This window comes from Camelina sativa, chromosome 1, assembly GCF_030686135.1.
Source record: "Camelina sativa cultivar CO46 ecotype springtype chromosome 1, ASM3068613v1".
NCBI classification, from domain to species: Eukaryota; Viridiplantae; Streptophyta; class Magnoliopsida; order Brassicales; family Brassicaceae; genus Camelina; species Camelina sativa.
Window position 1 is genome coordinate 9,345,676 of NC_141880.1, and position 27,602 is coordinate 9,373,277.

Here is a 27,602-nt window from a genome sequence, read left to right on the forward strand (position 1 = left end):
CTGATTCCCCCATATCTAAAGATGCTGGATCTCCCTCGTCTCCTCTTGAAGACCTCCCTTTCCGGATCTCGCCGCCGGTATTGATCTCCACACCTCCCCCTCGGTTCCAGCCTGATCCCTTAAGATTTGGTTGTAAGCTCTCGGGAGTCCTACCGTCATATTGGTTCCGACCGGGTTTTGCTCCGGTGATGACATCGAGAATGAGCGGCGGCGGCGAAACCTTAACGTCCCTTGGTGATCCTCGATTGAACCCTCCTTTTTGCCAAATGGGCTTTGGCACACTTATCTTCTCATCGAGGCCTTGTAACCCAAATCCTAATCTGCCAAAGTCCATGTCTGTTCTAAATTTTTATTGCTCTCCCGTAACATACATTTGTGTAGATACATGGAACCATTTGTCCGAAGACTGCAATTGGGACATGATCAATCAATGTTGCTATGGGGATACAATCTTTATTTGAAAACCTGGCCATTAGAATCACCCAAGAGTACTACTCATGTTTATCAATGCTTGAAGAAGACCGGCATTATGATCCCGTCTCTAAGGAGCGGTGGTTACCGAAGCTTCTCCAACCATTCCACCTCTCTGTTTCATCGGATCCCCGAGTCCTCTCAATTGCTTTGTTGCTTCATCTGGCCGGGATCCCAAAGCTTGAGGAAGAACGGCATTATGATCTCCTACCAATGGCGAGGAGATTACCACACCTTCCTCAACCTTCTCCTACTATCTCCTTTACTTCCCGAGCCCTGTCAAAAGCAAATCACTAAAGTCCGGAAGATCATTCCCACAACCCAAAATTTGAAGAGGTACGGCATTATGATCCCATCTCTAAGGAATGGTGGTTACCGTAACATCTCCAAGCGAACCTTACCCAACCTTAAAGCTGAAGCAACTCTCCTCATTGCTAATGAGCAGACCTTTCCATTGAGCCCCTTGGCCATGGAACCCCTTTTAACGTCCCAATGTCTAGTATTGATAAGGAAAATTCTCCATACTCCCGCTTTGTTCGGGAATGCGGCTTCGACTTCCCTTGGAATCATTTGTGATTTGGTGTTTCACCGTCCTTGTCTCCGATATCTCTTGGAAATGCTGTTGAATTATCTATCCTTTTTATCGTTTTATGCTTATGGTTGTAACGCCCTTGAATTTGGTCTTGTATTGGCAAAAACTCAGATTTGTAAGCTCGTTTTCGAATGATTGAATGAAATGAGACCTTTGCACAAAAAAAAAAACTAAATTTGAGAAACAAGCGTTCGTGAAAATCAAGCGAGTTAATCCACTCTCGAAACAGATAGAAATCATCTAGAATGAAAAGTTATGTTAAAAAAAATTATAGGGAGAAAAACTAGATTGACCCAAATTAACAGGTTAATTACTAAAGTAACTCATAAAATATGAGGGTCAGATGAGTTATTTTTTTGCCAAAAAACCATTTTTTGCTTTGTTAAGAAAAAAAATAAAGTCAAATTTACCTTCCCAGAATTTTTTAAGAAAATCAAAATATTTTCAAAAGTCTGCCCGACTACTTGTGACAGATTTATTTGTGTATGACAGATTTATTTTTGCACAACCGATTTATTTTTGTATGGTAGATTTTTTATATCAGACTTATTTTGGATGACAGATTTTTTAATTATAGTTATGACATATTTATAATTGATGACAAATTTATTTTTTACGACAGACTTATTTATAAAGACACCACAAACTTTCACAATATATGACAGATTTATATAATATATGGCAGATTTATTTTTCACAGTTATTTCAGATTTATTTTATTGATTAAAAAATCTGTCGTAACAAGACATATTTTTTTACAGAGAAATAATTACTAGGTTGACCTAGTAATTAAAAGTATATAAATAAACACCAGATTTATATACTTTTTTAAAAAATTGCTAAAATGACCTATATCAACACCATACGTTATGGCAGATTTGTTTACGTTATGACAGTTTTTTTGTTTGCTTCCAAAATTCTGGTGTTTGATAACATATTTATTAGATGTAAAATGTAAATATAGTAACAACAATTTTGTTTTAAGTTATATTTTTTTCAGTCATATTGTTATTAATTATATTTTTTATAAATCATATTTTTAAACTCATATATTTAAAGCATATTTTATACATTTAATTTTCCTAAATCATTTTAAAAAGTTTAGCATCATATTTTAAAATCATATTTTTATATGTTATATTATATTTTCATAAATCTTATTTTAATATTTTTTATATACATTATTTTTTAGTTATAATTTCATATAATATATTTTTTATAAAACTTTTATAAACTATATAATCTTAAACCTCATATTTTCAAATCATATTTTTTTAATAATATTATTTTAATACATTATTTTTAAAATTATATTAAAAATAAACATCATATTTTTTAATCATTTTATATTTTTCTTTAATCATGTTTTTAAATCAAAATATTAAATACTATAATTTTTGACTTTTCGTTTTTCAAAAAAAAAAGTTTCTGGGTTTTTGTCTTTTTACGTAAAAATTGTGTCATTTTAGTTATTAGATAAAATGGAGTGTTAATCTAGCAATTAATTGCTAAATTTGTGTCAAACTGATATATTTTCACAAAATTATATGACACATAAGCATCTTAAAACAGTTGTTGATAAAAAAAACATCTCAAAACAATCGTTTACGTAAATATACAAAATTATTACAATTTACTAATTTGATGAAGCCGATAGTAATCATGCTATCATTAAATTTATAGGCTAACTGCATTTGCAAAAATATCCTTTTAGTATAATTCAAATAAATAACTAATTTTTAATTCTAAAAGCAGAATTAAACCATCAATTAATTGGCATACGACAGGAGAGTTTCTCATGGGTTCCAATGGATCCTCAAATGAAAATGGAATTTGAGTATAAAATTTAGGTTTTTCATCGGTCTACCACAAAAGATATACAAACAGGAATAAGCATGTGATAATTCAGGATACTACGCACATAGATCGGTATGTGAGACCCGACATATATATTACCAATGCTTTGATAACGAATCATTTTTTTTTGGGTTGAAAACTACAACAATGGAAGATGGTTCAAGTCTCTGACGTTTCAGGTTCAGTAGCAGATATACCAAGCATTGATGATGAGGTCTATAATTGGAGATTTTGAGAAGAGTTTCCTCTGCAACTAGCCCAATACTCAGCAACAAGTTTGGAGAAGTAAGAATCAGTCTCCATTAGCCTTGAAGGCTCGTTGTACTCCACTAGCTCACCTAACCAAAACCAACACCAAAAGCCCATACATTGGTCAATGATAACATGTTTTAGAGATTGAAAGACAGAGTTGGCTGGTTCATTAGAGACGAAAATGTTGTTTACCAAAGGAGAGAACCATGACCATGTCACTGTCTATGACCGTAGGTACCCTATGTGCAACTGTTATCACCGTGCAATCTGCAAACTCCTCTCTTATGATTCTCTGAATGATTGCATCTGTGGCTGAATCAATGGAAGCTGTAGCTTCATCTAACACCAAGATCTTGTTTCTCTTTAATAGTACTCTTCCAAGACAGAACAATTGTCTCTGTCCCACGCTCCAGTTCTCTCCTTCATCACTCACTTCTCATTTCGTCCCACCAATAACACAAGATTAACATAAGTGTAATGTCCCATTTTGTGTAAGTAAAATGATAACATTACTGTTTTTTCCATTACCTGAAGAATCAAGTTTATTAGGCAGATTGCTAATCGTCGTCTTAAGCTGACACTTCTCAAGAGCCTGCAAAAGAAACAATTTTATTAGGAAGGTTTTCAATCTTTTGGTTTATAAAATCTCATTTTTGTTTCTTATTTTACCTTCCAAATTTCATCGTCGGAGTAAACACCTAAAGGATCAAGGTTGGTCCTTATGCAGCCACGGAAAAGAGTTGGTTCTTGAGGAATGATGCTGAGTTTCATTCTCAGGTCCTTTAGGCCAATCTTACTTATGTTAATGCCATCAATCAATATGCAACCACTTGCTGGTTCTACCAAACGAAACAAAGCACTGATTAAAGTGCTCTTCCCACTTCCCGTTCTCCCAACAACTCCTACTCTTGTCCCTTCCCTGAATGTGCAAGAGATTCCTTTGAGAACTAATGGAGCATTGGGGCGATATCTTATCTAAAACAAATAAATGACGCATATCAATGACTTTAGCATAATTATTACAATCATCTTGTAACATTCTATATGTTTTCTTCTAACCTTAAGATCTTGCAAGTGAATTGTACCATTGGATGGCCATGAGGAAGGTGGTCTTCTATAATCCAAAATTGCAGGAGCTTCTTCTGGTATATTCATATATTGTTTTATCCTCTCTACTGAAATGATTGAATTCGATAAGGTGCAATACCATCGGGTCAGAAACACCTGAGTTATTGTCAGTGTTAATGCATAGGAGAGTGAAAGCCCAACGAGGCCTGCAACACATAAGCACAAGTTCATGCAGAACCTTTCAGTTTGATGAATACAACAGATATTTTTATCAAACAAAGCTGTGATGTGATGAGTTGAAAAATTCATGTACCTGGAGCTATGTAGCCTTTAGGGATAAGGATAAGCAGAAGTGCACAAGTGAACAAGGTCACATTCTGCAGAGTCTCTATCCTCAGAATCACCCACTCCATGGCTGCATTAGACAGAAAGAATAGCACGGAATCTGCATCAACTAGGTGTAAGTAGTTTTTGAAGAATCTCTCTACCGTTCCAAAAGCTCGTATTGTCACTACTCCAAGTGAGGTTTCTGCAGCATAATTCATCACTGGAGCTTTGGTTGTTCCATTGATTCTAATCAGCTCCCTTGCAGAGGCTAAATAGTAATCCTATATTTTTTCCACGAAGAAGCGGGTTAATTATGACTTCTTTGCGGCATAAACAAACTGAAAAAGAAGTAAAATCGCAACATGTACCTGAACAACTTTTGTGGCTGCCAAAGCAAGAAGAGCTATGATAATTACTTGCCATGTCACATATGTCATGATGATAAGAGCTGCAGCGAGCTCAACGACCGGTGCTACCACAAATATGAATGCAAATGGGATGTCAAAGTCCAAGACGTTCAAATCAGAAGAAGCCTGCAAATGTTACATTTAACAACATCATACATTAAGTTATATAATTTATTAAAATACATGTAAGCAAAGCAATCTTACTCGAGTGAGAATGCGCCCTACGGGAGTAGAATCGAAGAAAAGCATCGGGGCTTTGAAGACTGCATTTGTGAAACCAGAGAAGAAGGCTTCGGAAGCTTTGAGTCCAAGATGAGCAACCGTAACAGCTCTTGCGTATACGAAAACAGCACTAAGAGTTGAGATAATGCTATAGACTCCTATAAGCATTGTATTAGTAAGTTTAGGGATCCCTATGGCGAAAGCCAGCCAGTATGTTGATGCAGCCTGGAAAACTACAAAGCCAACCTGACACAATACACTTGACCATAAAAGACACCATCCTTGAGAGACACGGACATAGTCCAAGAAAGGTTTCAACCCAACATAACCGCTCTCTTTTTCTTCTTCTTGTGTAAGTTGTACCCCTGGAACATCTGTTGTTGCGATCTCTTCTTCGTTTTTTTCGACAACCGTCATGTTTCTTAACTCTCTGCCTCGACCCCCTTTCCTAAGATCTCCGAGGCTTTCATTACTCGCTAAAGGTAATACAGTTACTGCATCATTATGAGCATTCACAAGCTGTTGGAATGCAGTCCCCATCATTAAGAGTTCTTCATACTTTCCTAACTGAGTAATTCTTCCTTCCTCCATAACCTGATCAGTATCATTAATGAATTAATAACTTAACGACAAAGACGTTGACAAGGTTTTTTTCACTTGGTGCCAGTCAAGTTTTACCAGAATTTGATCAACTTCTGAGAGAAACTCGACTTGGTGAGTGACCAGAATGACAGTTTTTCCCTTCAGCGCATCCTCAACACATTTCTGCAGTCACAGTTCAACATATTAAGAAGCAGTCATTAATAAAAGCTTCTTTGAATGCAATGTGCTCACTTACATGAAAAAGAATTCCAGCTGTATGTGCATCCACAGCACTAAAAGGGTCATCAAGGAGGTAAACATCAGAGTCTGCATAGACAGCACGTGCAAGCTGAACCCTTTGCTTTTGTCCTCCGCTCAAGTTAATCCCTCTTTGTCCTATTTCTGTGAGGTCACCATGTCCAAATCTGTTTATGTCTTTATCCAACGCACATGCTTCTATAGCAGCATTGTATCTTCGAGCTTCCATGGGCTTCCCGTAGAGAATATTGTCCCGGATGGTACCACTTTGAATCCACGAGGTCTGAGAAACATAAGCGATGGACCCAGACACTTTTACCTGTTTTCCAATTGGAAAATATCAAGGAAGCATTTTGTGACAAAATTTTTACACTAAAAACAAAGTTAAAGTCAGTCTTTGTGGCTATTTTGCTTACGGTTCCAGAAACTTTAGGTATTTCTCCAAGTACTGCATGCAACAGTGATGATTTTCCTGCTCCAACTGGTCCACAAACCGCAACTTTTTGCCCTTGCTTAATTTCCAAATGTATATTTTGAAGAGTTGGAATCTTAGTTTCTGGATCCCAACTGAAGTTTCCTGCTTGTATGTCCACTGTTATTCCAGATTTCTCGAGACCACTTCTTTCAATTTCATTAATCTTTAGCTCATCATCAAGCAAGAAGTTGTTTAATCTGTTGAAAGAGACATTGACTTGGATGATAGCAGATATTGCCTCAGGTATAGTTCTAACAGGTTCTGACATAACTCTTAGTGTAGCTAAAACCGTGAAAATGGTGCTTGCGTTCAGTGGCGCGCTCTTCAATAGAGCACATCCCACGAGAATAACAGAAGAAACTATTGTTGGAGACATCCAATACAGGACACTACCAAAGGCCTTTGTCATCTGAGCCCTAGCCAACCATTTGAATTCATCATCACGACAGGATTCTATCTTTTTCTTGAACTCCTCTTCCCATGACTGCAGCTTAATGACTTTCATGCTGTTCAAAATCTCTAAGGTGGACCTCAATCGCTTATCTTGTGCGATCATGAACTCGGTCTGGCAGTTCTGTAGCATCTTTGCGAATGGCAGATTAAGGAGACCACACAGGAGAAGAAGAATTAAACCTGGAAAAGCTCCTGCGCCAACCACTCCAAAAAGTACAGCTGTAGAAAGCAAAAGCTGCAGCGTAAGGCTCCATCCCGAGTGGAACCACCGTAAGAATTCTCCCATACGATATGCATCCACGGCGATATAATTCACAATCTCCCCAGATGAATGCCTTTTCCTCCCCAAACTTGATAGCTTTAGCTGCTTTTTGTAGGCAGCTACCATTAGCGCTGATCTAATCCTCATTCCTGATCTTCTTGATGCAAAATACCAATGTCTCATTGACAAGGATTCAACTAGCTTCAGCATAACAAGACAAGCTAAGTTGAAGAAACCATTGCGGATATCCCTGTGGTCACTATTTGCATAATCCACAAAGACGTATAGCATTAATGGAAGAGATACAACCGCAACTGTTCTGAAAAATGCACAAACTGCTATGAATATGTTCTCCTTGAAGTAGACTTTTGCAACGGCTCTAAACACCAAGTTTCTTTCCTCATTTGAGCTTCCATCTGCAAGAAGAGTATCCCATGCTTGAGAAAATTTATTGTAAGCTAATTCAGCCGCATCCTCAGGGAGTACACTTGGGATATCTTCTCGGGATAATGGTCTCTTGAATCCCAGCGAGAGTAAAGGATTCATCCAAGAGAAGGACAGCATGCTGAAAAATCCAACTGTTGCTAATCCTGCCGGTTCTTTTCTAGGATTTTCAGTTAATAGAGGATCTGTTTCGCTGCAGACATGAGCTGCTGCAGAAGAAGATCTCAAATTCATCCATGAGCAAATGAGAAGCAAAATACTCATGGGCGAGGTTATGACGTCGAAGATTCGGATACCATTTCCCTGCAAAAGCATCACACTCTTTGCTGCTAAATCCAACAAAGCAAAAGACGCCCACCAAACAGATTCAAGAATCTTAATCCACTTGGAGCCATTAACAAGCATGGAAACGGCAAGTGAGACCCAAATGATCCCTTGAACAAAGCAAGCAGCCCCGGGGGTTTCATTATCGTCATTAGCATCATGAATCAGACTGTTAAACCCAACACCAAGAAAAACGATGCTGGTGACAAAACAGCAAATAGCTGCAGCCACAAAGATCCATCCTTTCTTGCGGCGCCTGACTACAATATGGTTGGAAACAGAACCAGCTATCAAGAGCAAGTAGAAGAGTGAGAGAAACAAGAGATTTAGGACATCTATAGCCGTTCTCTGGAAGCAAGAAGAGGCTAAACTCACTTCAACGTCACACCATGGAAGGCTCCCTGCATTATTAAACCAAAAAAAAAAAAACCATCACAAGAGATAAACAATCAGCAAATCATTCAGTATACGTCAGTTTATAAAATAGTTTAATCAGCCAGTGTGTTTTTTTTTGTTTTTAATTTTATTTTGTCTTTTAGAGAGGAACACAAGAAGCCAAGAGTGGGATGCTTCTAAAGATCCCACCATAGATAGTATCAATGATTGAACATAGACAGATAATTCTAAAAACTCGGTTAAATTCTAAAAGTTTGTATTTTTTCCTAGAAAAAAACCTCAAACAAACACAAACGCAAGAACACCACAAAAGACAAAGTAGCAATGATTGAGTAAAAAAAGGGTAAAAATCGTACCTTCTAATGAAACCTCCACCATTGTAGAAGCAAGCAACAGAGCTCAATAAACCAACAAACAAACAAAAGAAAAGCTTCTGCCTTTACGAAACAAAACGTGAGAGGTTGATTGATGTTGTTCACTTAAGCTAAAACGAAGTATCGAAGTCCACATACATCTAAATGACTGAGAATCGAATGTAAACGGCGTCAATACAATTTTGATTACGTAATAATGAACCCGTCCTGCTGTTTAGTATATCAATGCAAACCAAGCGAGAGTAATATGTGTGTGTGTGTGGGGGGCTCTGTTACCATTAATGGAGGGGAGAAAGTAAAAGTGTTGTCCGTCAAAGAAAGATACGAACAAAAATCGGTTAAAAATAAAACAAAAGATATTTGTTACTTGTCACTTCTCATTTGTTGGCTTGGCAATTGGCACCAATCAATTTCTGCGAGTGGTATAGTTTTCATTTATTTTCTGTATTGATTGAAAAGTTAGCCCAAACATTTATGTTTAGTGGACTATAATTTATTTTATTTTACCTATTTTGATTAATTTTGGCTTTAGTTATTTTAATATTATATACAAATACTATATAAATGGTTCATTTTTTTGCCCAAAAAAAATATAAATGGTTCATTTCGTTTTGGAAAAAAAAAAACAGTTGGTTTACCATTTTACAAGTTATTTTGCATTAATGACAAAATTGTTTTGGCAAATATGTGGACTAAGCATCTATAAGCAATATAACCTACATATTAGGTTTTTAAAATTACTAGGTTTGTACTATTTTAATTGTGTATATAATTTGTGATGCATTTTGACTATTTGCAGTAATTTATAAATATTGTCAGTTTGTCACACCAGTGGTCTCTTAAATAGTTAAATAAGTATTAAATTTTATTCCGGTGAAGGGAGTTCTTAATTAATAATTTTTATTTAAAATATATTAAATAAAATTAGGGGAGGTATTGGTTTAGGATTTATAAAGAATTTTAATGACTTTAAAAGTTAGGTAAAATATGTTGTTATTCAATCAAGACTTTTAAAAACTCTTTAAAAATTTGGTGTTATTGGTTGTGGATTTGTAAAAAGTTATCTAAAATTTTGATAAATCTAGTGTTATTAGATTAAGAGTTTTATAAAGTCATTAAAAGTTTTATGTTATTCAAGTAAAACAAAAGAATCTTGGATTGTTAATGAATTCAAATTTTATGTTATTGGTTTAGGATTTTATATCATTTCCTTCATAACAAAAGTCATGAAAATTCTTTCATCAAATAGAAAGATTTTACAAGATTAGAAAAAACAAATCATCAAGATTTTAAAAAACTTCCTAAACAATCTCTTAGAATCCTTCATTTTTAACTTTCAATTTTCTATGATTCTAACAATCAGCAAGAACATAAAGTCATTAAAATTCTTTCTAAATCCTAAACCAATACCTCCCCTTATTTGCATCTGAATTCAAGATGAAGATAAGAAAAGATATTTTTAGCTCAAGACTGTAAATCAAAATTGTTAATATTTTATTCATGAACTAACCAATTAGGCTGAGAATGAATGAAGTCGTCTGACCCAACAACCCCGTATGACTGTGAATCCAAAACGAGAATCACGCCCGGAGGAGGAGGGAGGGGTCTCTTACCATTAATGCAGGTGAGGAAACAAAACAAAAAAAAAAAACTCTGTTTCTTCACTGACATGTGGTTATTTACTGATACAATACAACAAAAAATACGAAGCATCGTCTCAACGTTGCAGCACTTCCTCGAGCAATGTAATTTTCACTCAGAGCCCAAAAGGCGGATTTAGAAGAATGTGAACCCTTCTTATTCCAATGATTAGGAGTTGATTTGTGTAATATTTCTAATATTGAACACTTTGAGATTCTAATTTCTGTAAATATTTTTATAAGTTAAAACCAGATGGATTTACATCCATACTAGTTGACAAGATAAATATGTGTAAAATGTATAAATAATCAAAATTCATTTTTTGAAAAAACACTGTCAAAATATTTGAATAGTTTTTTTTTTTAACAACAACTGATTAGGTAAGAGAGCCAATATGAAAAGAACATTGTTTATATAGGTAACCTGATACAAAACTGAACGAATGTTGTGTCAGATTATCTACTTTACCATTCTGTGTACAGGGGATTAATGCTAAGGAAAAAGAACGGAACTCCTCTTTATCCACTTGAATCTCCTCTAAATACGGCTTGAAAGCGGGCCACTCTGAAAGCAAAAACACCATATTTACCAAGTCGGAGCAGTCGGTAAGAAAAACGACATCCTGATTATCTGTGCCAATCATACATTGCATCGCCCAGACAATGGCCTCCATCTCTGCATGAAGAAGCGTAAGACTGCGACGAAGGTTTGCTGCTCCCATAGTAGGAGCCTCCCCCCTGAAGAGGTACAATACCATCCGTGACCAGCATATTGGTCTGTCGCTTTCCAAAAACCATCTACAAAACAACGATAACGTGTAACAGAGTTATCAACCGCCAGCCCACTCCCACTACCAGAGATGATACGTGGGACCCCGGGAAAGGTGTCGACCATATCGTCCACCTGTGCCATAAACCAATCTTTATATTCATCCTCTGCCAGGCGTAAAATAGCAAGCGGATTTGAATCTAGATTCGAAAAGATTCTATCGTTCATAGCCTTCCAAATATACCACAATATCCATGGATACACAACCGGATTAGGGATTTGTTGTATTCCCTAAAATAAGAAATCCATATTTGTAAAAATGGACTCAAAAGGAAAAATGCCCAACATTGTTGGAAATGAGGATAAAGCCCAAACTTGCCTCGCTGGGGGACATTCGAAGAGAGCATGATTAATTGTCTCTACCGGAAAACCACAGAGCGCACACTCAACATCACAACTCATTCCTCGTCGCCGAAGGTTCGATGTGACTGCAACACACCCAATTATTACATGCCATAAAAAAATGCCGTATTTTTGGAGGACACATGATCTTCCAGATAAAAGCTTGAAGCGGTGTGATATTTGGACCACAGGTAGTCCTAGCCGATATATCTTGCCGTAAAACATGATACCCAAATTTAACCGTATAAGTGCATGTCTTTGTAAAATGCCAATCCAGCATATCTGGAGGATTCAGAAATCCTAAAGGTATAGTAGAAATGATGGCAACATCTTATGGCTCAAAAGTGGCCGAAATAAAAGTCATATCCCAGGAATTAGTAGTCCTGTCAACGAAAGATTTTACTCGAAGCGAGGGGTCGAAAGTCGACCCAGAGCTTAGCGCTGGTCTCGAGGATTAGGCAGGGATCCAGGGATCAGACCATACTGAAATGGTGTCCCCAGAGCCTACCCTTTTAATGGTTCCTTTACTTACCAGAGAGCGAGCAACTACCATATTGCGCCATCTATATGACGATGAGTAGGATTTGATTTGATCCAGAGGATCAGAATGCCTATAGTAACATCCCGTAAAGACCCTAGCAAATAGGGAATCCAGGACCGTAATCAACCGCCAGAGCTGCTTAGACAGCAATGCCGTATTACAATCATCCAAGCAACGAAAACTCAATCCCCTGTGTGGCTTGCTAAGACAAAATCTTATCCCAATCCACCCAATGGAGCCCTCGCGATTGGCCATATGAGCTCCACCAAAAATTGGAAATCGCATTATTAAGCTTTTGCGTGACCGTTTTCGGAAGACGAAAGCAGGACATAACAAAATTTGGAACCTCCGTTGCAACAGACTTAATCATGACCTCTTTCCCACCCTTTGATAACAGCTTAGTAGGCCATCCACCAGCTCGTGCTTGTAATCGTTCTTGAACAAAAGAAAAGATTTTCGTTTTATAGCCTCCCAAACTCTTAGGTATGCCTAAGTAGGTGTTCATACGCCCCAAATTCGTTATCCCCAAAACACCTTTAAGTTTCTCCTGCAAATTTGAATCCACCGTATGCCCAAATTGAATATAAGACTTTTGAAAATTTATTTGTTGACCGGAAACTCGCTAAAATTGCTTGAGGATCCATAAAATAACCTTAAACTGTTATATAAACGAATGATTGAAAAGTAAATATATTGAAACAAAAAAAAATTTAATTTCATGAAATATTTTTATTTTATTTTCGGCTTGTGAGATTTAATAGGTCCATGTTATATACTAGTTTTTGGATGATTCAATGGTGAACGACTTCACTTTTATTTTTGAACAACTCTATGGATGTTATATTGCACATACATAAACGTTAGGTAGATTTTCATGTCAAATAAATATTTACTAAAATATTGGTGTGAATCTGCATGCACTCTAAATAAATAATTTAGATATATTTCATTTTAACTCCTACCATAGTCTTTTAGTTTTAAAATTTACAAATTCTATCCACTTATATTAGTTAAAAAAAAGTATCCAACAAAATTGGAATGTTATTAAAAATAAAATTTCATCACAAAACATAAATAGAGGATACAATGAGTTATACATATTTTTTAAACATCATTATTAATATACTTTTCTCACAAAATGATCAACTAATGTGTTTCAAAGTAACAAATGAACTTATTTGTCTTTGATTTGTCTATCCAATTATTAAATCACTAGTTCGGTGTGTTTATTTTCTTTTTAATTAAACATATGTTATTATTATTTAAAATTTTATGTTTATTTAGTATGGTTTTAAATATAAATTTTATGTTATTATAAAATATAATTATATAATTTTGTTTAGGTATAAATGATAACATAAAAAAATTTGAGGGAGTACTTTGTAAATAAAAAAGATTTGCTCAAAATGAGTTTCTAACTAATAAAATTTTACAATTTTATTATAATTCATATAAATAATTAATTTTTAATTCTAAAACCAGAATTAAACCATTCATAAACTCACATATGGCAGGAGAACTTCTCACATGAGAATAAAATTTAACCCTTTTATCGGTCTATCACAAAAGGTATACAAACAGGAATAAACATATGATACTATGCACATAGACGGTATGTGAGACGCGACAATACACGTCCATCTTCTTCTGGCATATTCCGAGCTACTATACTATCATTATCCGTGCTTTGATAACGAATCATTTTTTTGGGGTTCAAAACTACAACAATGGAAGATGGTTCACGTCTCTGACGTTTCAGTAGCAGATAGACCAAGCATTGATGATGACCTCTATAACTGGAGATTTTGAGAAGAGTTTCCTCTGCAACTAGCCCAACACTCAGCAACAAGCTTGGAGAAGTAAGAATCAGTCTCCATACATTGGTTCATAAGAGAGAAAAATGTTGTTTACCAAAGGAGAGAACCATGACCATGTCACTGTCTATGACTGTTGGTACTCTATGTGCAACTGTTATCACCGTGCAATCTGCAAACTCCTCTCTTATGATTCTCTGAATGATTGCATCAGTGGCTGAATCAATGGAAGCTGTAGCTTCATCTAACACTAATATTTTGTTTCTTTTTAACAGTACTCTTCCAAGACAGAACAGTTGTCTCTGTCCCACGCTCCAGTTCTCTCCTTCATCACTCACTTCTCATTTCGTCCCACCAATAACACAAGATTAACATAAGTAAAACGCCCATACTGTGAAATGAAATGAAACACTACAGTTTTTCAATTACCTAAAGAATCAAGCTTATTAGGCAGGTTGCTAATCGTCTTCTTGAGCTGACACTTCTGAAGAGCCTGCAAAAGAAACAATTTTATTAGGAAGGTTTCAGTCTTTCGATATAGAAATCCCATTCAATTTTTTATTTCACCTTCCATATTTCGTCGTCGGAGTAAACACCTAAAGGATCAAGGTTGGTCCTTATGCAACCACGGAAAAGAGTTGGTTCTTGAGGAATGATGCTGAGTTTCATTCTTAGGTCCTTTAGGCCAATCTTACTTATGTCAATGCCATCAATCAATATGCAACCACTTGCTGGTTCTACCAAACGAAACAAAGCACTGATTAAAGTGCTCTTCCCACTACCTGTTCTCCCAACAACTCCTACTCTTGTCCCTTCCCTGAATGTGCAAGAGATTCCTCTGAGAACTAATGGAGCATTTGGGCGATATCTTATCTGAAACAAATTAAGCACGCAAATCAATGCCTTAAGCATAATTACTAGTTATTACTCTAATCTTGTAACACATATGTTTTCTTCTAACCTTAAGCTCCTGCAAGTGAATTGTACCAGTGGAAGGCCATGAGGAAGGTGGTCTTCTGTCCTCCACAATTGCAGGAGCTTCTTCTGGTATATTCATATATTGTTTTATCCTCTCTACTGATATGATTGAATTCGATAAGGTGCAATACCATCGGGTCAGAAACACCTGAGTTAGTGTCAGTGTTAATGCATAGGAGAGTGAAAGCCCTACGAGGCCTGCAACACATAAGCACACGTTCATGCAGAACTTTTCAGTTTGATGAATACCTTAAATATAACAGATTTTTTCGAACAAAATCTCATGCTATATTGACATAAGCTGTGAAAATGTGATGTGAAGAGTTAAAAGAATTCATGTACCTGGAGCTATGTAGCCCTTGGGGATAAGGATAAGCAGAAGTGCACAAGTGAACAAGGTCACATTCTGCAGAGTCTCTATCCTCAGAATCACCCACTCCATGGCTGCATTGGACAGAAAGAATAGCACGGCATCTGCATCAACTAGTTGTAAGTAGTTTTTAAAGAATCTCTCTACCGTTCCAAAAGCTCGTATTGTCACCACTCCAAGTGAGGTTTCTGCAGCATAATTCATCACTGGAGCTTTGGTTGTTCCATTGATTCTAATAAGCTCCCTTGCAGAGGCTAAATAGTAATCTTATTTTTCAACAAAGAAGCGGGTGTTAATAATGACTTCTTTGCTGCATAAACGAACTGAAAAGGCAGTAAAATCGCAACATGTACCTGAACAACTTTTGTGGCTGCCAAAGCAAGAAGAGCTATGATAATTACTTGCCATGTCACATATGTCATGATGATAAGAGCTGCAGCGAGCTCAACAACCGGTGCTACCACAAATATGAATGCAAATGGGATGTCAAAGTCCAAGACGTTCAAATCAGAAGAAGCCTGCAAATGTTACATTCAACTACATCATACATTGAGCTGTAAATGTATTCATATACATGATTCATAGACATGAAAAGTGATCTTACTCGAGTGAGAATGCGCCCAATGGGAGTAGAATCAAAGAAAAGCATCGGGGCTTTAAAGACTGCATTTGTGAAACCAGAGAAGAAGGCTTCAGAAGCTTTTAGTCCAAGATGAGCAACCGTAACAGCTCTCGCGTATACGAAACCAGCACTAAGAGTTGAGATAATGCTATAGACTCCAATAAGCATTGTATTAGTGAGTTCAGGGATCCCGATGCCAGCCAGTATGTTGATGCAGCCTGAAAAACTACAAAGCCAACCTGACCAAGTACACTTGACCATAGAAGACACCATCCTCGAGAGACACGGACATAGTCCAAGAAAGGTTTCAACCCAACATAACCGCTCTCTTTTTCTTCTTCTTGTGTAAGTTGTACCCCTGGAACATCCGTTGTGTTGATCTCTTCTCCGATTTTTTCTACAACCGACATGTTTCTAGTATCTCTGTTTTGACCCCCTTTCCTAAGATCTCGGAGGCTTTCATTACTCGCTAAAGGTAATACAGTTACTGCGTCATTATGAGCATTCACCAGCTGTTGGAATGCAGTCCCCAACAATAAGAGCTCCTCATACTTTCCTAACTGAGTAATTCTTCCTTCCTCCATAACCTGATTAAGATCATCAAAGAATTAATAATTTAACAGTCAAGACATACAGTTGTTTTTTCACTTGGTGCCAATCAAGTTTTACCAGAATTTGATCAACGTCTGAGAGAAACTCGACTTGGTGAGTGACTAGAATGACAGTTTTTCCCTTCAGCGCATCCTCAACACATTTCTGCAGTCACAGTTCAACATATTAAGGAAGAGTCATCATAAAAAGCTTCTTTGAAAGCAATGTTCTCACTTACATGAAAAAGAACTCCAGCTGTATGTGCATCCACAGCACTAAAAGGATCATCAAGGAGGTAAACATCGGCGTCTGCATAGACAGCACGTGCCAGCTGAATCCTTTACTTTTGTCCTCTGCTCAAATTAATCCCTCTTTGTCCTATTTCTGTGAGGTCACCATGTCCAAAACCGTTCATATCTTTATCCAACGCACATGCTTGTATAGCAGCACTGTATCTTTCAGCTTCCATGGGCTTCCCATAGAAAATATTGTCCCGGATGGTACCACTTTGAATCCACGAGGTCTGAGAAACATAAGCGATAGACCCAGAGACTTTTACCTGTTTTCCAATTGGACAACATCAAGGAAACAGTTTTGAACAACATATTATACTGAATGAACAAAGTGAAAGTCAGCTTGGCGGCTGTTTTGCTTACAGTTCCAGAAACTCTAGGTATTTCTCCAAGTACTGCATGCAACAATGATGATTTTCCTGCCCCAACTGGCCCACAAACCGCAACTTTTTGCCCATGCTTAATTTCCAAATGTATATTTCGAAGATTTGGAATCTTAGTTTCTGGATCCCAACTGAAGTTGCCTGCTTGTATGTCCACTGTTGTCCCAGATTTCTCTAGACCACTTCTTTCACTTTCATCAATCTTTAGCTCGTCATAAAGCAAGAAGTTGTTTAATCTATTGAAAGAGACATTGACTTGGATGATAGCAGAAATTGCCTCAGGTATAGTTCTAACAGGCTCTGACATAACTCTTAGGGTAGCTAAAACCGTGAAAATGGTGCTTGCGTTCAGCGGCGCGCTCTTGAATAGAGCACATCCCACGAAAACAACAGAAGAAACTATTGTTGGAGACATCCAATACAGGAAAGTACCAAAGGCCTTTGTCAGCTGAGCCTTGGCCAACCATTTGAATTCATCATCACGACATGATTCTATCTTTTTCTTGAACTCCTCTTCCCATGACTGCAGCTTAATGACTTTCATGCTGCTCAAAATCTCTGAGGTGGACCTCAATCGCTTATCCTGTGCGATCATGAACTCGGTCTGGCAGTTCTGTAGCATCTTTGCGAATGGCAGATTAAGGAGACCACACAGGAGAAGAAGAATTAAACCAGGAAAAGCTCCTACTCCAACCACTCCAAAAAGTACAGCTGTAGAAAGCAAAAGCTGCAGTGTAAGGCTCCATCCCGAGTGGAACCACCATAAGAATTCTCCCATACGATACGCATCCACGGCGACATAATTCACAATCTCACCAGATGAATGCCTTTTCCTCCCCAAACTTGATAGCTTTAGCTGCTTTTTGTATGCAGCTACCATTAGCGCTGATCTAATCCTCATTCCTGATCTTCGTGATGCAAAATACCAATGTCTCATTGACAAGGATTCAACTAGCTTCAGCATAACTAGACAAGCTAAGTTGAAGAAACCATTGCGGAGATCCCTGTGGACACTGTTTGCATAATCCACAAAGACATATAGCATTAATGGAAGAGATACAACCGCAACTGTTCTGAAAAATGCACAAACGGTGATGAATATGTTCTCCTTGAAGTAAACTTTTGCAACGGCTCTAAACACCAAGTTTCTTTCCTCATTTGAGCTTCCATCTGCAAGAAGAGTATCCCATGCTTGAGAAAATTTATTGTAAGCTAATTCAGCCTCATCCTCAGGGAGTACACTTGGGATATCTTCTCGGGATAGTGGTCTCTTGAATCCCAACGAGAGTAAAGGATTCATCCAAGAGAAGGACATATTGCTGAAAAATCCAGCTGTTGCTAACCTTGCACGTTCTTTTCTAGGATTTTCAGTTAATAGAGGATCAGATAGTCCTGTTTCGCTGCAGACATGAGCTGCTGCAGAAGAAGATCTCAAATTCATCCATGAGCAAATGAGAAGCAAAATACTCATGGGCGAGGTTATGACGTCGAAGATTCGGATACCATTTCCCTGCAAAAGCATCACACTCTTTACTGCTAAATCCAACAAAGCAAAAGACGCCCACCAAACAGATTCAAGAATCTTAATCCACTTGGAGCCATTAACAAGCATGGAAACCGCAAGTGAGACCCAAATGATCCCTTCAACAAAGCAAGCAATCCATGAGGTTTCATTGACGTCACTAGCACCATGAACCAGACTGTTTAACCCAACACCAAGGAAAACGATGCTAGTAATAACACAGCATATAGCAGCAACCACAAAGACCCATCCTTTCTTGCGGCGGCTTACAACAAAATGGTTGGAAACAGAACCAGCTATCAATATCAAGTAGAAGATGGAGAGAAACAAGAGATTTGGGACATCTGTAGCTGTTCGTTGGAAGCAAGAAGAAGCCAAATTCAGTTCAACGTCACACCATGGAACGCTCCCTGCATTATTTATTATACAAAAAGAAAAGAAAAAAACCATCACAAGAGATAAGAGTTAGCAAATCATAATACGCAGTTTATAATAGTTTTTTTCTTTGTTTGTCGTTTAGAGGAACACAAGAAGCCAAGTGAGGTGATTCTAAAAGATCCCACCATAGATAGTATCAATGATTGAACTCTGTTAGATTCTAAATAGTTTGTATTTTTCCTAGGAAAGAACCTCAAAGAAGACAAAGTAGCAATGATTGAGTAACAAAAGGGTAAAAAAATCGTACCAATTGAGACCACCATTGTAGAAACAAGCAACAGAGCTCAATCAACCAGCAAACCAAAAAATAAGAACAAAGCTTCGGCCTTTATGAAACCAGGACGTGAGGTTGATGTTGTTCGCTTATGTAAACGAACGTATCGAAGTCCATATCTAAAATACTGAATCGAGATTAAACGGCTTATTGGAATTGTATTTTTGATTACGTAATCTCGAATTCATGAATTGTGTGTATCCCACTGTGACTGACTACAAACGAGAGGCACGCGGTGGGTGTAGGGGGCTCTCTTACCATTTAATGAGAAAGACAATGAAGGAAAACTCTGTTTTTGCTGTATTTATAAAATGTGGTCACTGATATTTTTGTCGTTAATAAAGTTTAGAAAAAGCATTTATCACTACTCGCTCTCTTCCTCGAGCCATGTAATTTTTTACACCCCGTCTTCTTCTTCTTATTCCAAAGATTAGGTAGGTGATTGTTCAATATATGGATATTTGTTATAATTGCTGCGGAAACGTACGAAGATAATTAAAACCATTGTAAATAATACTAGTATACTTTGAACTTCAAATTCATGGAGTACTATTTAAAATAAAAAATTCAGTGTAAGCAATAAATCTCTTCATTTATTTCTGCCATAATTTTCATTGTTTTTTTTTCGTATTAATTGAAAAGTTGGCCCAAGATGATGGTCCAAATAATTTATGTTTACTTTTTTTAGTAGACTATAATTTACTTGGTTTTCAATTTTTACTAATTTTGGTTTTATTTATTCAAATACTGTATACAAATACTATATAAATGGTTCATTTCATTTGGCAAAAAAAAAACAGTTGTTTTACAATCTTAATAAATTATATTGGTTTATTAACAAAAATTGTTTTGGCAAATATGTGGACTAAGCAGTAAGCAATACAAACCTACATATTCGGTTTTAATTGTGTATACAATTTGTTATGCATTTAACTATTAACGCTAATATATAAATATCATCATACTAGTCTCTGTCTATAATTTGACAGGTTGATAAAGAAGAGTTCACATCTTTTTTATTAGTTTTTAATTTCTCGTACTCATAATGGTAAAATGGATAATTTAACGTAACGTGTTCGTTATGAACCACGTTATTATATCGATTATGTAAACAATGTTTCTTTGCATGCTTCGTCTGAACTAACCTTTGTTGACAAAAAGAAAAATTCTCTATCTAAAAAATTATTAAATTTTATTTTAGGGAAAGAGTTTTTAATTAATAAAATGCACAAAATACCAATAAAACTAAAAAAAAATAAGAAACTAGCCATGGTGTCATAGTACAGTAAAACCTCTATAAATTAATACTCTATAAATTAATAAACACTATAAATTAATAAATTTTGCTGGTCCCAAGTCGGGCCAGTGTAAAAATTAACAATATTCGATAAGATAATAAGATAATAATTTTTTCGAAATCTTCTTATAAAATATGGTCCCAATAATATCATAAATTAATAATTATGTAAATTTATATATATATATATATATATATATATAATGATATAATAGTGTATGTTTCTCCTAAAGCTCAATTCTATAGAACAATTGTAATGTTGTATTTTCAACCTATAATGATATCTCTAAAATATTTTATAACATGTCATACAAATAATTAAATTTAAAGTTTTAATTTTTAGATATGCATCATTTACAATTTGATAATTTGACAGATTATTAAAATAGGAGAATTGATATTATTATTCATAGATTTGAATTTATGTGTCTCATGTGTATAAGTCAATTTGTCTATAATATTTGTAATTTATTGTAAATAGTGCTTTCTAAATATTACATGTTCAATTCCTAAACCATAAAATTTATAACATCCGAAAGTTTAATCTTATTTTGCTATAGTTGTTCCAATTCATAATTTTTAAAAAAATAAACAATTAAAAATATATCTATAAATTAATAATTATTAATTTACACTATAAAATAATAATTATTAATTTATAGATAAATTAATATCACTATAAATTAATAAAATGTCTTAGTCCCAACATTATTAATTTATAGAGGTTTTACCAGTGTTTTCAGAACCGGACCGGACCGGCCGGTCGAACCGGTTAACCCGCGACCCACTCAATCTGCCGGTTTGGGTTTTGCTCTATAACCGTGATGTTAACAAACCGGAAAAACCCGGATAAACTCGGTAAAAGCCGGCGACCCGCCTTAATTAACCGACCCGCCGAATTTTGGGTTTCATTAATCAAACGATTTTAGCATTTTAATTTGAACAGATCTGTTAATTTTTCACCTTTTCTGCAAAATTTGATGAAGAACAATATTCTGGCCGGGTTTGAGTTGAAGTCACGAAGAAGAGGAAAGAGAAGAGACACGTGAGAGAGGGTTAGACAATTAAGACCAACATTACTGGGAGATGCTCTCTCAAATACTCTTATTAAAAAATAATAAAAGGAAGAGAGAAGAGAAAAAAGAAGAAAACGTTTTTTCTAGAGTCACTTGAGAAACGATTCTCAGACCAAACAAGACATGTGTCATTTGTTCAGTGGAACAGAAATTAAAATAATAATAATAGTATTAATTTGTAAAAGAAATATTTTTTTTTTGTTTTTTTGAGAAATGTTCAGCCGTTACTTGAGTAATGATGCTCTAATAGGAGAGATAACAAATCATTTTTATTAATTTTATATACTACAAGAATTTATTATTATTATTTGGTTATATCATCCCATTAGGTCCTAGACATATATGTATATTATATACTGATATATATATATATACAAATAATATGCTGTCAAATATAAACAAACAAACTAAGAAGAATTAACAATTTTAAATATGATTTAGTTCTATGTAATTAAATTAAACGAGTGAACAATTATTAAAATTTAGAAATAGAAATTTGTTACATATATCAAAAATAAAAGAATAATATTATATTTATAAGATGTATAATATATATAAATAATTAAATATATTTAAATATTATTGACCCGCGGTCGAACCGGGTTGACCCAATGAACCGGTGACCCGATAGTTTTCCCGGTTTAGCATCCGGTTCGGGTTTCAAAACATTGGGTTTTACTGTACACGCTTTCTCTTTAATTACAATTACTCTTGTACTCACTTTATATATTACTTATTATTTTCCAAATGTATTAAATATTTTAAGATATTTGCATATAAATTGGAGAAGATAATTTGGAAAAAAAACGTATAATATTTTATTACAAATTATGTTAACCTCGTAATCTCAATCAAAATCAATTGAATTCGATAAATAAACTGACGTGGCAACTATTTAACATATGATTTTGGTCGGTGTCTTCATCAAACCAATCTAAAAAGTAAAAATGTTTTCACATAAACAAGTGTTGATTTTTATGATTGATTGAACTAAATTAAAGCATTTGTTGCGGTCTGGGCGTCTTTAGCTTACGTTTCGCAGTTTTAAAATTCACGTTTTCAATGATACAATAGACGCTGGTAAAAGTGATGATGGAGTTTTGTCATTGAGTCTATAACCACATACGAGTTAAACAATTTCAATCTTACAAGTTTATCAATCCCCAGTTACATAAGATTAACGAAATCTCATCGATAATATTGAAATGACAAAAATATCAAAGAAACAAGTTTTGGAAGAAACTTAACATTTTATTTAATAATTTCGATAAAGGGTGAATAAAACAAACTACAATGATGAGCTTACATAGATTGAGTGTAACGGTAACTAAGCTAATAAAGCAAAAGAAATCACAAATTCAATGAAAAATGTAGGATTGAGAGATCCTCTTCTATTGATTGAAGGATCTTGACCAAATATGATAAGTGTTGATGTGTTGAGTCTTGACAACTTGAGCAAATACTGGTGCTCTTTTGGGACGGCCAAGTTCATTCAAGAAGCTTCTGGATGGGCAAAAGGGAAGTCGTCTTCGCTCTGTGAGTTCACATGAGGTAAGGTACACCAAAACTTTGTGATTTGATCTATTTCGGCTTGGAAAAAGGGAAGTCGTCTTGGCTCTGTGAGTTCACATGAGGTAAGGTACACCAAAACTTGAGTAGGAATGATTCTAGCTAGGTGGTGTAGGGGATCTCTAGGCTTTCCATATATGGCTATGAGATACACACAAGGGAATTCCCTTGTGAAAAGACAACTTTCAGTAGTTGGCTCAAACTGATCATGCGAAAAGTATATCAGTGGGTCTATCAATAAGTCCATTAGTAGATCCATCAAACATTCTGTCTGCAAGTGCCAGCACCCTAAAGTTGGTTGGTCTCTCAATCTTTTGTAGAAAAATAAAAACTCACGTTAAACGATTGGGCCAGTAATGTAATGGGCTATGAAATAAATTTAGATTCTTCCCATATTTGCAAGATAATTTTGAAGATTTATTCAACCTATCTATAACAAAAAAAAAAATCAAGTTTGTAACATCTAAAAATATTTTACATATCCTAGATCTTTTAAGCTCTAAAGTTTATATTAAACTGGATAAGGTCCGCGTAATAATGCGGGTACAAATTTTAAAAAATTATTGAGAATAATTAAGTAGTAATAGACATGTTTTTTAGATTTTATCTTGTAATATTTTAATATTGAATATGAACTTCTCATATTTCATTTTAATACTCTCTCAGTTCTATTATATAAGAGTTTGAAGGCTTTTTGTATTATTTTATAATATTTTCTCAAATTTCTATGTACAATTTTTATTAATATAACAATTTATGACTATTTGAACTATGCAATTTATTTTACGGGAAAACGATCTATTTTCCCACAAAAAGTATCACATCAAGCTAGATAAAGCTCAATCTTTGATCAATAGAAAAAAACCATTATGTTCTTTTTTTTCTTTTAATTTGTTTAATTTAATTGAATTCGGTTTAGATTAGATTATATTTGTTTTATTATTTTATTTAGTTGGTTCAGTAAATAGTGAACCGAGCAAAACTGATGTTTGTGGGTAATTAGGTGAAAACTATGTTTCAAAGGAGATATAGATTGAGAAATATTTTCTCGGAGATATATAGCACGTGGTAATAGATTGAGCTCTATCTGGCTTGATATAATATTCTCTTGGAGAAATATATCGTTTTCCGTATATTTTCTTATTGGTTGAAGTTTTATAAATGACATAATATTTATTGTTTATTAATGTTTGTGTTTTTATCCAAAAACTCTTATAGGACATGGAGTACCATTTAAATATCTATAACATCGTAATAAACCATATTTTAAGTTTAACTATACATCTCATCTTAATGCATAGAACTAAATATTTTATATCAAACACAATTAATAAATCATATCAAGTCTATATCTTAGTAAGAATTGAAAATACAAATAAAAATTAACAAAATATAATTTGCAATAAAACTGAATCAACATATTTAAGATATATTTGTTATGTTGTTATCTCATAATTACTAATTTTAACTCATTTCATAATCAATTTTAAATAAGTGAAAGTTATAAAATAAAAACATATATAAAGATATATAGACATTACCATCAAATTAGTGAAGATTCATTCCTATAAATTATAATATATTTCATATTATCTTATGTTTTAAGATATGCATTACAAAAATACATGTGTTCAAATTATAAAATCAAACATAAAAAATATGAATAATATTCTTGAATCAATTTTTTAAAAATAATACATATTAATATTTGAAAGTTTTTTAATCTAAAATAAATTTCATCTTTAGACATTCAGTTTAGTAATCACATTTAACAATCTATTTCATCGTAAAACCATAATTCACTTCTCCATGTATTAGAGTTAAAATTTTAATATAAAAAAACTAATATGAGCATCATATGAGATCATATGTATATTGGTTAGTATTTTAAATTTAACAATAAACAATCAGTAAAAAAATCAGTTAACATCCACAAAAAATTTGGAAATTCAAAAATATCCTAAATATAATTCTACTAAATGTCGTAATTTCATAAGTACAGTAGAACCTCTATAAATTAATACTCGGTAAATTAATAACCTCTATAAATTAATAAATTTCTCCGGTCCCAAGTTGGGACTAGTGTAATTTTGGACACTATTCGATAAAATAATAAATTAATAACTTTTTTAAAAATCCCATGTAAAAATATGGTCTCATCAATATCATAAATTAATAATTAAATAAACTAGTATATATATATCTAAGAAAATCTAGTTAAATATGAATCTATTATTGTTTGTTTGTTCTTGAATTTGCATTCTTGTTGGAGAACATCTCTAATCTTTCTGACTCGATCAAAAATTTCTGGTGTTGTCATCTCAAATCGCATCCAAAAATTGTAGAGACTTCTTGACACGATAATTGATTCTTTACGTGTTACTGGTTCTAAATGTACCGTCATATCTTCTTCAACTTCATCATCACCTTGAAAAATAGAAGCAGCAATTTCTTCTAAACTCTGAATTTCTGATAAAAAATTTCTTCATAAATTAATATTTTATTAATTTATCGATAAATTAATAATTATTAATTTATCGATAAATAAAAACCTCTATAAATTAATAAAATTTCATGGTCCCGACCTTATTAATTTATAATGGTTCTACTGTAATACTTTTGTCAGTTTTTGTAACGCCCGCGAACCAAAACTTAACGTTTTGGGAGTGGGTGTCGATCGACACTCATGGTGGTGTCGGTCGACACCACTTATTCTGGTTTGGCCAGATTGATTTAATTATTGATTTGGACCGGTTTGGTTTAGAGAAAACCATCTAACCGAGTTATTTAAGGGAGAAAACGACCTAGGTCGTGGTTGTTTTGTCTCAAGCCGTTTTTGAGAAAAATACAAAGAGAAAAGGAGAGAATCTGTTCTTGAGGTTTTAGAGAGAGTTTGTGAGTTTTGAAGGTGTTTTTGGAGAGATCTTGCTGTGAGAGTGAAGATCCAAGGCTAGGAACGTGGTGGGAAGGTTTTTGTGGTGGTAGCTTCGTCTTTTGGACTTAGATCTCTTTGTTGGCTAAGGTGAGTGCATGACCATGGCTTATCTAAGCTAAGATCTCTGTTTCTGTGATATTGTGTGTTGTTTGGTTGTTTGTGAGTTTTTCGTAGCTCCTGAGGCTTGGATTCGTTCCTGGGATTGTGTGGGACGAAGAGGAGAAGTTTGGAGGCGAGATTCGGAGGTTCTGTTCGAAGGAAATCACTGCTCGACAGTGGTGTCGGTCGACACTAACGCGAGGACGGCTCGGGAACTTAGCGAGTGTCGGTCGACACCATGTGGAGGTGTCGGTCGACATCGTTAGGGTTTCAGGGGTGTCGAGCAGGTGTCGGTCGACACCCAAGTGGTGTTGGTCGATACCAGATGTCCAGTGTCGGTCGACACCTTCTGGTATCGGTCGACACCATTCTGACAGTAATCGGATTGTGTCGGGTCACTTGTTCATGTTTTTGGTTTGTTTTATTGTTGTTGTTTGTGGCATGAGAGATCTTATTGCTTGTGTGTATAGCCTAGTAGATGGGAGGATTGCCTCACTGAGTATTTATCAAATACTCATGCATCTCAATTTGTGTTTGTGGTGCAGGTAAAGGCAAAGTGTGATCGTGGAATCAAGGTTGCTAGAGTTGGGTCTTTAGAACTTAATAGGTTGTCGGTTCCTTGGTTTCCTGTTGTTTGACATTGAAATGGTTAGGATTGGTTGTTGGTTATTCTATTATAGATTAATATTAGATTATTGGTTCAGTTGGTTATTTAATTGGTATTGTTATTCCGTTGTTGTTTCTGATTGTGGTTAGGTGGCTAGTGGGTATGGTACCACTAGTCATAGTTATTTATATTATTATTATCTATTAAAAAAAATGGGTAAGGTCGTTTCAGTTTGGTATCAGAGCCCTTACGGTTCTAGGTTTGGGTTCACTAGGTTTCTGTTGTGATGTTTGGGATTGCATGTCTTGATTGATTATGTTAGTTAGTAAATTGTGTGTGGCATGGAGTCCTAGAACATCCTCTTCGAGCCTTCAATGAGATTCCACGGTGAGTTATTGTTATGTTTCTTTGTGTGGTTTGATTTGTTCTATGCTTGTTAGCCTCTGTTCTTGGAAGATCAGTGATTAAAGGTGTTTGAGTTGCTGGTCGTGGACGTGGGCGTTGTCGTGGCCGTGGTCGAGCGAGTTCCCGAGGCCAGCGAGTCTGTGGTCCAGAGTTCTACGAGGAGGTACGTCGTAGGATCGCAAACGTATCAAGAGGGACCAGAGGGGGTTAGCC

At 35.1% G+C, this 27,602-nt stretch overlaps 1 protein-coding gene and 1 pseudogene across 3 annotated transcripts; both read right to left on the reverse strand.

Annotated features, from left to right (window-relative positions):
- Positions 1–2,855: 2,855 nt before the first annotated feature.
- Positions 2,856–9,115, reverse strand: LOC104786294 (ABC transporter C family member 8-like). Of its 2 annotated transcripts, none has more exons than XM_010511659.3 (12): positions 8,747–9,115; positions 6,453–8,395; positions 6,035–6,355; positions 5,875–5,961; positions 5,179–5,790; positions 4,936–5,100; positions 4,554–4,848; positions 4,232–4,446; positions 3,842–4,147; positions 3,701–3,764; positions 3,365–3,604; positions 2,856–3,258 (listed from the first exon to the last, which is right to left on the reverse strand). In XM_010511659.3, the coding sequence occupies exons 1-12, from the start codon at positions 8,766–8,768 to the stop codon at positions 3,137–3,139; spliced, it is 4,392 nt and encodes a 1,463-aa protein (XP_010509961.2). In that variant the 5' UTR covers positions 8,769–9,115; the 3' UTR covers positions 2,856–3,136. The 2 variants fall into 2 exon arrangements, with proteins under 2 accessions (XP_010509961.2, XP_019082836.2); XM_019227291.2 differs by lacking the exon at positions 8,747–9,115 and having other exon boundaries at positions 2,863–3,258; positions 6,453–7,070; positions 7,145–7,394.
- A 4,686-nt stretch (positions 9,116–13,801) lies between these two features.
- LOC104786319 (ABC transporter C family member 8-like) lies at positions 13,802–19,512 on the reverse strand (annotated as a pseudogene). The gene is made up of 11 exons (XR_015560389.1): positions 19,375–19,512; positions 17,148–19,099; positions 16,730–17,050; positions 16,570–16,656; positions 15,883–16,487; positions 15,634–15,796; positions 15,251–15,547; positions 14,892–15,106; positions 14,498–14,803; positions 14,360–14,423; positions 13,802–14,267 (listed from the first exon to the last, which is right to left on the reverse strand). The product of XR_015560389.1 is annotated as an ABC transporter C family member 8-like (transcript).
- Between the last annotated feature and the right edge of the window lie 8,090 nt (positions 19,513–27,602).

Bases quoted from the DNA above. Each gene is read 5' to 3' on its own strand.
- LOC104786294 (XM_010511659.3), bottom strand. From the start codon at position 8,768: ATGGTGGAGGTTTCATTAGAAG. The intron at 4,849-4,935 runs GTACATGTTGCG...GAAAAAATATAG, and splicing joins CAGCCACAAAAGTTGTTCAG to GATTACTATTTAGCCTCTGC. The intron at 4,148-4,231 runs GTTAGAAGAAAA...TATTTGTTTTAG, and splicing joins TTCACTTGCAAGATCTTAAG to ATAAGATATCGCCCCAATGC.